Source organism: Rhamphochromis longiceps, linkage group LG16, assembly GCF_057381845.1.
Source record: "Rhamphochromis longiceps isolate RC_006_pf linkage group LG16, R_longiceps_female_GT1.1, whole genome shotgun sequence".
Taxonomy (NCBI): Eukaryota; Metazoa; Chordata; class Actinopteri; order Cichliformes; family Cichlidae; genus Rhamphochromis; species Rhamphochromis longiceps.
The window spans coordinates 1,232,292-1,243,659 of record NC_140572.1 but is presented as its reverse complement, the minus strand read 5'-3'; the positions used below and the strand labels follow the sequence as shown (position 1 = coordinate 1,243,659).

Below are 11,368 nucleotides of genomic sequence, written 5' to 3'. Positions count from 1 at the left end.
GCAGGAAGTTGCTGACAAATTAAACTCGTAAGTAATTTAATAATAATAATAATAATGGATTGGATTTATATAGCGCTTTTCAAGGCACCCAAAGCGCTTTACAATTCCACTATTCATTCACTCTCACATTCACACACTGGTGGAGGCAGCTACAGTTGTAGCCACAGCTGCCCTGGGACAGACTGACAGAAGCCAGGCTGCCATATCGCGCCATCAGCCCCTCTGGCCAACACCAGTAGGCGGTAGGGTAAATTTATTATATTACATTATATTATATTATATTATATCATATTATATTATATTACATTATATCCTCTTTCACATTAGAGCCACGACAGGACCCACTAGAACATGGGAACAAGTAAAAGTGAAATATAAGAATATTCTATAGAATGGTAATATTTATCACTTATGTTGCTTTTAGTCTCTTGAAAAGAGACCCTGAAATAATCTGTTTGTTTGTTTATAACAGCAACCAAGAAAAGGGCAGAGCAAAAAAAGACAGGTGGTGGTCCTGCACCCCCTCGTCAACAAGTTGGTTAAGTAAATAATACCCTCACGGGAAAATCGATATCTCTCTATGAGCACACTGTCGCGCTGAGCTAAAGGATCCTGTCTGTCCCGCAATATATGCTGAATTCTGAAAACTCTCCTTATCAATCTTGCACCTTCCGCAATGGGTGGCTCGCGTAAACGGACAGGACATGGCTGCGACAGGCTTCCCAAATCCACCTTCGCTTTTATAGCCGTGGTCTCTCATCTTGATTACACGAAGTAATTTACAATTACTACTCTGAAATATGAATTACATCTGAAATAATCAAATACATGAAATAGAATGATTAATAGTGCATTTCCCTTTTTTAGGAAATGACCTGTATGTATCTGTATGGAATCAATAAAAGGATCAAGTACTGCATTATCTTTAGTTACATTGATAATATTTATTTATGGTGAAACAGTGGTGGAATATCGCTGTTGCTTTCGTATAAATGAAGCGGACATACCTGCGTGGCCGCGATCTAATCCTGTTTACATAAAGTAAGCCTGCTCCCGAGCAGGTTTACGCTTACGGATCTGTTGCTATGACAGCAAGTCCCGGATGAGCTTCGGAGAACCGAACGATCCAAGATCACGCGAAATCGTCAACAATCAAATCCAGCTAACTTACTTAGCGAGGTACGAAGAACGGACCCCAGTACCTGTATTTCCAATGTCAACAGTGATAATCCCTCATTTGCCATTTAAAAACGATTTTGTTGGCCCAATAGGATTAAAAAGATTTCTTTTTTCTTAATCTTTTGTAACATTTGCTCTCAAGCACCAGAGTTTTGTTCGCAACACGGTTTATTGGGGAGGTACAGGAAAGAGGGCACAGGAAAATCCCGAGGAGAGTCAAATGGCCTGTATTTGTACAGCGCTTCACTAGTCCCTAAGGACCCCAAAGCGCTTTACACATCCAGTCATCCACCCATTCACACACACATTCACACACTGGTGATGGCAGCTACATTGTAGCCACAGCCACCCTGGGGCGCACTTACAGAGGCGAGGCTGCCGGACACTGGCCCACCGGGCCCTCTGACCACCACCAATCAACTCACTCTCCCGCTACCCAACAACAACAAGAGCCCCCTCCCCTTCCCGCACACACTCGTCTTTTCCTGCAACCCAAACACTTCTCTTAAAGAAACAGTAACAGTGCACAGACAGTGAACCTGTCAAAGTAAAATAACCTCAACAATCGTTACAATACTTATAAAAATCATCATTATTATTATCATCAAGAAATACTTTAGGAGCAAAAGTCATCCATCCTGATTTTTTGTATGAAAACTTTAAAGAATATACACAACCGGTCAAAACTTTCAGAACTGCCCAATTCTCCAAGTTATATTTTCCAATGAATAGTTTGAAATGGTACAAATGTGGTGAACTAGGTTAAAAAAGGGTAAGGTTACCCAAAACTGTAAAATAATGTACATTTCAGAATTATACAAAAATGCCTTTTCAGGGAACACAATGTTGGTTAACAGTTTAAAGCTGTTCTGCAGTAATGGGGGCGGATGAGGCCTTGAAAGCTGCTGCTACTAACTCCTACAGCTGTTCCAACCCCCTCTGCAGTGTTGAACACACTGTAGTTAGCAGCTTGCGTGATAAGTGGCTCACAGGACAACAGCTTCAAGCACAGATTAATGGTGGCCGTAGTAAGTGGAGGAGGGAGTGTGATGGTCTGGGGCTGTTTTCGGTGACTTGTACAGAGTGAGAGGCTCCCTGAGCCAAAATGGCCGCATTCTGCAGCGCCATGCAGCACCCTCTGGTATGCACCTAGTCTGTCAGGGCTTCATCCTACAGCAGGATAATGACACCAAAAAGAGGTCCAAGCTGTGCCACAACTACCTCAGGAAGAAGAACAAGATGGTGAGCTTGAAACACGGAGTGTCCAGTACAGCCTCCAGACTGAAACCCCATCGAGCTGGTTTGAACTGGACAGAAGAGGGAAAGCAAAGCAGCCTACAAGGTCCACATTCGTGGGAACTTCTGCTACAGATGTGGGAGAATATTTGATGTCTATTGTAGAAAGCCATCAAAAAGAGTTTTCATGTTTATATGGGGCCTTGCCTGTTCCTGTTAAAATTTACAAAAAACTGTTTACATTTTTTTAAACAGCAATATGAGAGGAAGCAAGCTCAGTATAAGCCAGTTCATTGTATAATAAAGCAACTGTAGACAACAGTCAGAAACTCTGTACATGCTTAAAACTGCAAGGACAGAGATGTGACATAGAAACAGGTTATCACAGTTCACAGTGCAACAGATTAGTGCAGAATACGGATATTTGACACATTCATTATTAGCACATGGATGGCTCCACATGATCAAGTTGAAAACAGGTTGTTTCTGTCATATCTGGTGACATGTGTTAATGCAGACCTTCCCAAAGTGTGGGGCCCGTGCCCTAGGGGGGGGGCGCGGTATGAAAAGGGGGGGGAAAAACAAAATGCTTGGACACTGCTAGCACTGGGCGCCTACAGAAAGGCAAAGCAGGAGATGGAGCATCGCTGAATATGTTTCCAAACCAACTTCATTTCAAGCCAAAGACTAGAAAAACAGCTGCGTTTTCAAAAATACCCGTGTAGGTGTGGACGCAGCATAAAAGAGTTGGTAGTTTATTTTATTACTACCTGTAATTTATTGCAGATTACTGGTATTTGCTTAATTGTTTACTAAATGTTTGAGGTGTGAAATAAACCGCAGTGGAGCAAAATATGGGCGTGTGTGGTTGGAGGATGTGTTTGTGCGTGTGTGTGCGCGTGCACGCGGGGGGCGAACATTTTTCTTGTAAAACAAAGGGGGCCCAGCAAAAAAATTTGGGAACCACTGTGTTAAGGTCTGAATATGTGACATTTCAGTCTGATTCGACACTGATTTGTCGTGGAGGTGTTCGAGGACGGAAACGGAAACGCCTCTGTTAACGTCACGACCTTTATTTTGAAAACCGAACCAGACAGGAAGTTAAATGTTGCTGCTCGCTTTAAGTTAGTCACTGGACGAGTGCGTGCTTCGGGTGTTTCGTCAGTACCTTTACTTTGCTGTTTCTGATCGTGTCGATGCTTTGTTGTATTCGTCGTTTACTAACGAGCACGAGTCCCGCGTGGCTGTTCTCTAACTGATCTGTTACGTTGGATACTTTTTGCTGAGAGTTACTTCCGCATTTTAACAGGAGTTGGTGGGAGCGCCAGCAGGGTTTTTCTCAGCGCAGCTGTGTGACACTCGTCTCCAGAATATGGCGGTGTTCGACAACTGCTCGGTGCTGTTCGAGCTCAGAGGTTTGTCGTTCAAGGAGAAGAAGACGGTGAAATCAGCAGTCACAGGTCACGGAGGCAACCTTTCGTTTGTGGTCAACAAACAGGTCAGTGAGCTGTCAGCGCGGGGGGAGGGGGCACTCCTCACGGCTGAATGCTCAAATGAAACTTTACTAAACAACTTTACTTAAAAAGAGCTTTTTTCTTTGGTACCTGCTGCGTCCATATCGAGCTGCAGCACGTGACTATTTCAGTATAATGTTCACAACATGCCAGAGCTGCACCACGAATGATCGAAGTCATTCTCCCACATCTATAGAAACATGTAGTTAATAGTTGGTTATGAATCGGCTGCACTTCCATGGAGCCTCACAGGACTGTCTGGTACCAACAGAAGCACACAAGTGAGCAAAAGCGCTCGTTCTGCAGAAGGACGTCCCTCTGTGTTAGTGACGATGGTGCAGATGCTGAAGTCTGACCTAATAGAACTAGGTTCTCTTCTGATGGGAAGCTTCAGCAATTCATTATTTTTGTAAAAGTATATATTTGCACACTGACTGACCAACACAGGCCAGCAGTGCAAAACGCCTTTTGGATTGTGTTGTGCTTTCAGCTACAAACCTGCAGTGTGTGCATTCTGCAGCTTTATGTTCAGAGACCAAAAACCAATAAATACATTTAAAAATCTTAGACTTCTCTCTCATTTCTTCCTACATTTCCCACAGTGCTCTTTGGTAGTGACAACCGATGTATCCAACCTAAGCTCCAACAGGCTGCGTAGCATTCAGAAACACCACACACCTGTGGTCGGGGTGGATTACGTGTACAGGTGTGTGGAGAGAGGAGTTCTCCTGCAGGTGGATGAATACAAGCTGGACACGTCCTCTGCCTTATCAGCTCCTCTTCATCGCTCCTCCTTCAAGGCAGCTCCACTGGCTTCGCTCGCACCTCAGCAGATAGGTCTGTATAGAAAGCACCACTAAGCAGATCTTTACAGTTTCATTTATTTCTGTATTTTTTTTCCATTAATTTGCGTTACAGACACAGACAAGCTGCTAATTCTACCCACATGCAGCACAATGACTGATATTTCCTTTACTGTTCAGTAACATCGTCCCCCCACGCTGATTGAAATACATTCACATTAAAAATGTTCAGCAGACTCAGCCAGCAGGTTGAACTAGTTTTATTAGGTCAGATGAACATGGGTGTGTGCAGCTGTGTGCAGTGTTACACATTCACATTGTGTTTAAAGCTGATGCAGCACTGTTGTGCAAATTGATAAGAACCTGTTTGCTACTCGGTGTGTGCAAAGATCTGTGCACAAGGTGATATGATATGGAGTTAATTATTAAACTGTGTGTGTGTCCATACTGCAGGGTCAAAAGGCCGGGCCCAACCTGTGGAGTGTGTCAGTGGGACTCAGAGGGCAGAGAGTCCTGAGAGGAGTGGGAATGTGCTGGACAGGTTCAGGTGAGAGACGCCATCTGTCTATTAGTGAGTTACATTAGGACCATCTGTCTGTTAATGTCGACGCCCTGAGTTATGAAGACACCTCTGACCTGTCACGGTACAGGACAAAGTACCAGGGATGCACTGATCTAATATTTTGGATCAGATGTGTCTGATTCTGGTTCAAGAACCTGGATGTGGTACATGGTTAACAGCCAAGTTCATTCTGCTCTGATTTACACACAAACTGGGTTCATGTGAGCGATTACGCGTGTAATAGGCATGTAATAGGCGTGTAATAGGCGTGTAATAGGCGTGTAATAGGTGCACCGTGTGCGTTTCACACTTTGCCTCTGCCAAGTGTGAAGTGGACACACAAGCAGAAGTTGCTTTACCAGCAGGAGGAGACAATATATTTAAAGTCAAGAATCACTAGTAAAGGCACGAAGTACATCCCAGCGTCCTTCTGTGCCAGAAAGGATAAAGCTGGGCTGCTAATATGTAATTACATGTTTATACAGCACCACATGACAACAACAGTGGTGTCTTTATATTGTGAGGTAGAGCCTACAGTAATACAAAGATTGTGACTGTGATTATTGTCATGTTGGCTTGAAATCAGGTGTCTCCATCTGCTGGTACTGCATTGAACTGCAGCACAGACAGCTTTCTCTGTAAGCCCCGCCCACGTTGGCTTCAGATCTGGAAACATTGGCCTGGTTAAAAACCTGAACTGTTTGTTCTCTAAGCTGCTGTAGTTATTAGATTGGTTTAATAGTGCAGATAACTGCTCTGATAAGCTTCCTCCAGTCATGGCGCCTCAGAAGAAAGCTGATGTTTGAAATGTTCATCTTGACAGAATTTATAGAGACACTGATTCGGATCTTCCATCAGACCAAAGTGACTTTCAAGTGGCAAAGTATTCGATCTTTGAAAAGGTAAAAGAACATTTTTGTAGCTTACCACTAATGACATTCCCACAGCAATAATTACTGTAATGACTCTTACTGGTATGAAACATATGCGCTGTAGGTAAACAGCAACAGTTGGTGTGTGCTGGAGCTGCAGAGCTTCAAAGGGGAGGAGGGGCGGCAGTACCGTGTGGTCAGATACTGGAAGGATGATATACTCTGTGGGGTAAGAAGTGTTTTTACATGTGTGTATACATGTGTGAGACTGACGCGACTCCACTCTGGTTCATGTTTTCTGTGTCCTGATGTGAAACTCTATAAATGTACATTTGTCTTTTGAAATGAGAGCTGAGCTGGATCCCTGCAGAGAGCGTAGTGTTGCTTCTTTAGCTGCTCGTCTTCAGGTCCAACAAATATTAGTGCGATGAAATCTCCTGACAGAAAAAACCAATCAGTCACAAATGTAGTGTCAGTGTCACGCAGTGCTGGTGAAATACTGTGTGTCATGTGCACACTCTGTCAGTGCGCCCCAGGTGAGCTCGGTGAGCTCGAAATCATCAGCAGTGCTTAAACGAGTCCTGTGCCAAACCTAGAAGGGTTACGACCAACTCCTGGTGACTTCCTGTTTCTCCGTACAACAGCAGCCCATCTGTCACTGCTCATACCTGAAGGATTGTGTGCATAGACAGTATAAAAGATGTTTCAAATATTTTCAAAATAGACTTTTTATTCAGTGTGACCTCAAACAGCTGACAGACTGATAAGATCAGCAGGAGGGTCAGGACGACTATCGTAGTCTGGGTCCTTCAGATGGAGAGCAGCTTTGAGACGTCCTCCGAGCTGCACTAACGGCAGTGTTGCTGTTCTCTGTGCAGCCGGGTCTGAGACAAGTAAGCAGGGACTGTCTGCAAAACAGGAAGACGTGTTCCACAGTGCACTGTCAGCACAATCACATGTCACTGCTTGCATAGACCTTTGATTTTGTGTCTTTTTTTGCACACATACTTGTGTTTCACAGAAGAAGGCCGTGAGGGACAAGCTGGTGTTTTTGTCCACCTCAGAGGAAGCTCTGGAGGTGTTCCAGGCCCTGAGAGACAGCCTGGAGGCTTCAGGTCTGCGGAGGCAGAGCAGGTTTCCTCCTTCTGCCTGTGAGATGGGCTCTGCGCCCCTGCAGCAGGTCTGACACACTCACTGATGAATATTGCATCACATCTTTGCTCTTTGCTCTCAGCTTTTAGACTCACCTTTATTTACTTCACTCGTTTTTTATTTGAAGAATTAAAGTTTAAAGAAATTTTCTTCAATACAAAATGTTTCCCACTTTCTTTCTGAGGTTTAATGAATCTTCAGTTTTTCCAATGAGGAATATTGTTGAATATCAACACTGACCAAAACACTGGTTATAATTTTTGACATATTAAGAGGACACAATATTACAAAGTACACTCCCACCAACCACTGTGGCCTAAATCATCAACCTTTACTACAGCGATCTTTCTCTCTGTTAAACTGTATTGCAGCAGTTTACAGTACAAAGCTGTGGGTGGATCGGGTCTCACACCATGAATAATAACAGTTCAGTACAGATTAATTAAGAATGTCACCGTCACATCAGATGCTCTGCTTTATGTGTTCGTGTCACATTTTATATTTGTGCTCAGATTAAAGTTTCCTAAAAGTAACATAGAAGGAAAACACGAGCGTTTTGGACGTGTGTCCAAATCTGCTTTAAACTAAAAGGACTGAATTCATGTTTCTGGACGAGAGAACATGTGGGAAATCCTGTTTCTTAGTAGCACGTTTGACATCTGAGACCTCCATCTGTGCTGGATGATACATGCTCTGTTTGATTGACAGCTGCTCCTGGAAGAGAAGCTCAACACAGGAAGCTTATCACAGGAAGTGGGTGTGTTTGTGGAGCTGCTGTGGACCGAGGCGCTGGGCTGCCTCGACAACATCCTCAGAGTTTCAGTGGACAAGCTCAGCCTGAATGATGTAAGAGTTTCTCTGTTTGTAAAACGTGGAGCTGCTGACGGTGACCACTGAGAGAAACTGCAGCTTTCCCATCAGCCTGACCTGATAGGACCGTGTGTGTGTGTGTGTGTGTGTGTGTGCGCGCGCGCAGGTGAGCAGGGCAGAGGGCTTGTTGCTTCAGGCTCAGAAGAAGCTGACAGAGGGAAACCACACTGAGCTGATGAGTCTCCTGGAGGACGTCTACACTCTGCTGCCACACAGACAACCCTCCATATTTCCCAGCACCAAGCTCATCTCTCAGAAACTGGACCTCTGTCAGGTACCACGCACACGGCTCTGAGACACGCCCACTGACGTCACACGTACTGAGAAAAATATCCTGCAGAATGATTTCTGTCAGAGATGCAGTGTGACTGAGCCAGGACAGAAAAGCCAACAAAACTATCACAATACAACTTGCAAAAACACGAGAGCACCGACTGGTTCCACCGCTTTGGCACCATGTAAGAAACAGTTCCATAAAATCTTAAAGGTCAATGTGAGGCACGTGATGTAAAGTACACATAAGGCCTCTCCCAGCTGCTGGGAGTGTTTCTGAAGGAGGAACGTTGCACTATGAACTACGACCCTTTAACTCCACCAGGAGATGGAGCTTTTTCACAAAAACGTTTCACAATTTTTTGATCGCTTTTACGCTGAAATATAAAAAATTGGTTTAGAAAATGTCAAACAGGTGGATAAATGTTAGAGTCAACCTGACCGTCCTGTGCACTGCGACATACACTACAGACGACCAAAACAATCCCAGCATGCATTTCTTCATTTATCCAGAGATGTTTGGGCTTCAGCTATTCCGGTTCACTGTTCCTCTTAAGAACTTTTCAGCTTTTCAGGTTTTGCTACTAAAACATATTAACACAGTAAAATGCTAACCAAGCTAGCGCCGCAGCACTGGTGTAAGCTGAGTGCTTCCTGGCTCTGTCCTGTGTCTCAGATATCATCACACATTTGTAGAAAACATTAAAGAAAAAAAATACACGACGACTTCAAAGGTTAAAAGTGTGTTTGAAGGGCCAGAGGAGGAGGATGATGATTGGACAACATCACAAATCCCCCCACTCCAGTGCACAAGTCCATGATATCGATCAGCTCAGCCTCTGTGTTCTCTTTGTATCTTTAGACTAACACAAAACAACGATTTGATTTCCTCCAGTTAATCCGAGATGTTCTGAATGCAAGTGAGATGACTCTGAGGAGCCCCGCCCCTTCCACTGTGGGGAAGTATCGAGCTCTGAGGTGCAGCGTTGAGACGGTTCCCCCCAGTAGCTCCGAGTTTCAGGCTGTGACCGATCTCCTGCAGGACAGGTAGTTTCACGTCTACTTTCCAAACGAGGATTAAGTAACAGCTACACATTCAAATTCATGGTGACATATTGTGATAAGGACCCAACACACAGGATTTCATGTTGTTTTGACGTTTTGTGGTCACTCAGGAATAGCTGCTGCATTCCACACACCCTCCTCCATCTCCGCTGTCACTATATATACCAATCAATCAAAGCTTTATTCGCCACATGCAGGTTGCCCTACAGTGAAATGGGACCCCCCCCCCCCGACCTTACACACACAACACAGACATCACATGGGGAGACAAGTCGGAGATCGGTAGCGTTACAGAAAAACACTGAAATGTACACTACAATGGGAAAGTACAAGAGGAAAAAAAGAGACCTCTGCTCATGCTGTGCTTCTATGGCAGGACAGCACGAGAACAGGAAACAAAAAAAACTCCTCTGCACACATAAATGTCCACAGCACAACTTTGTGAAAGACATGACAAGCCACAGGATTGGGTGGGGGGTGAGGAGTAATCCGAAGCGAACACAGCAGCCGCCCTGCACAGTGCTACCATTCCAGCGCGGGCTCAGACCCGCCGTGTTCCCCCGCAGGAAACAAGCATCGAAGGCGTTTGGAAAAGGAGGGGGATGAGTGTGTGCTTATCAGTGTAAGTGTATGTGTGTGCGTGTCCAGAGTTCAGCGGAGACAGTGTCCTTCGCCCTGCCAGGCTAAGTAAACAGTCTTCCAGCCAACCCAGGTGGCCTTGTAGGGAATGGGAAGGAACAGACTCAACAGAGTCGTTATCAGGGTGTTGTTCGGCTCCGGCCTTGAGCCCACAGCTGGCGCTGAAGGGGTCTCCGCATTATAATGGTGGTTTTTCTTTTACAAACAACTCATGAGAATTTCAAGCCGTTTTTAACACTCCGACACCGACACTGGTCTCAATCTCCCGTTGGATAGCTGCGAGTTTCTCCATGATGTTATTTACCTTCAGTTCCGTGATCTTTTCAGTCTTTTGCTCACATAGCAGATTCTGAGACCTCACAACCGCAGCCAACTGATCTGCGATGTAATCCAGCTTCCACCCAGAGGTGTTGTTCCGAGTGGATTCTTCCCTGATGTACTCCAACATACGCTCAGAGGTGTTATTCTGAGCATTCACTGCAGCCGTAAGCGCCTCCAAGCTCCATGCTGCCTTCAGTGAGCCCTTTCTGAGAAGTCGCACCTGTCGTTCCAATCCCAGCGGGCAGCCTTGTGGGGGTTTGAACAGCCGGTTCCGCTCTCTTAATTCTCCGATAAGCCAGGGCCAAGCCAGCTCTGATCAGCAAGAACCCTGTTATCATGGTTCCGAATAGGTAGATATCTTTAGCGTCCTCGATCGACAGTCCCGCCAAGCACACGATCCTCTGCCACCCGTCCATCGTGTATCCGGCAGGGAAAGTCCCTCCAGGGCACTCGGGCTCTCCCGAGCCCAGACTTCTCGTTAAAGGGTGTCAATAGCATCCAGAGACCAGTTGATCAAAGCCATAATTCTCTTTTAGGTTTTAGACACAGACTGTGAGAGAGTGTTCCAGGGAAGTGAAAAAAGCACGAGACAAGACAAGGACATAAGAAGCAAAGCAGGGAAGATAAGGGAGAGGAGTGCTTTTAGGTGCTCTGCCCCTTCACTTTGGAGTTCCCCCGACCTCAGAAACACTTTATTCCCTCTTTTTAAGTCCAACCTTAAAACCCACCTGTTGAAAATTGCCTACTCCATATAACTCATCCATGAACTTAAACTTTCTGTCTGCTGCTCTTATTATTGTGTATATTTCATGTTTTTATGCCTGTTTATTTGCTGTACAGCGTCCTTGGGTGTTTTGACAGGCGCTTTTAAATCAAATGTAT

The 11,368-nt window shown here is 45.0% G+C and overlaps 1 protein-coding gene across 1 annotated transcript in view; it reads left to right on the top strand.

Annotated features, from left to right (window-relative positions):
* Positions 1–2,269: 2,269 nt before the first annotated feature.
* The window catches only part of parp4 (poly (ADP-ribose) polymerase family, member 4), a 39,775-nt gene continuing 30,676 nt past the window's right edge, over positions 2,270–11,368 (top strand). Inside the window, exons 1-10 of the mRNA XM_085385366.1 lie at positions 2,270–2,421; positions 3,725–3,913; positions 4,532–4,766; positions 5,186–5,279; positions 6,118–6,196; positions 6,291–6,395; positions 7,188–7,346; positions 8,027–8,164; positions 8,295–8,462; positions 9,357–9,508. Of these exons, the coding sequence (XP_085241492.1) occupies positions 2,323–2,421; positions 3,725–3,913; positions 4,532–4,766; positions 5,186–5,279; positions 6,118–6,196; positions 6,291–6,395; positions 7,188–7,346; positions 8,027–8,164; positions 8,295–8,462; positions 9,357–9,508 (1,418 nt within the window). The 5' untranslated portion in view covers positions 2,270–2,322. The remainder of the gene's footprint in view (positions 2,422–3,724; positions 3,914–4,531; positions 4,767–5,185; positions 5,280–6,117; positions 6,197–6,290; positions 6,396–7,187; positions 7,347–8,026; positions 8,165–8,294; positions 8,463–9,356; positions 9,509–11,368) is intronic.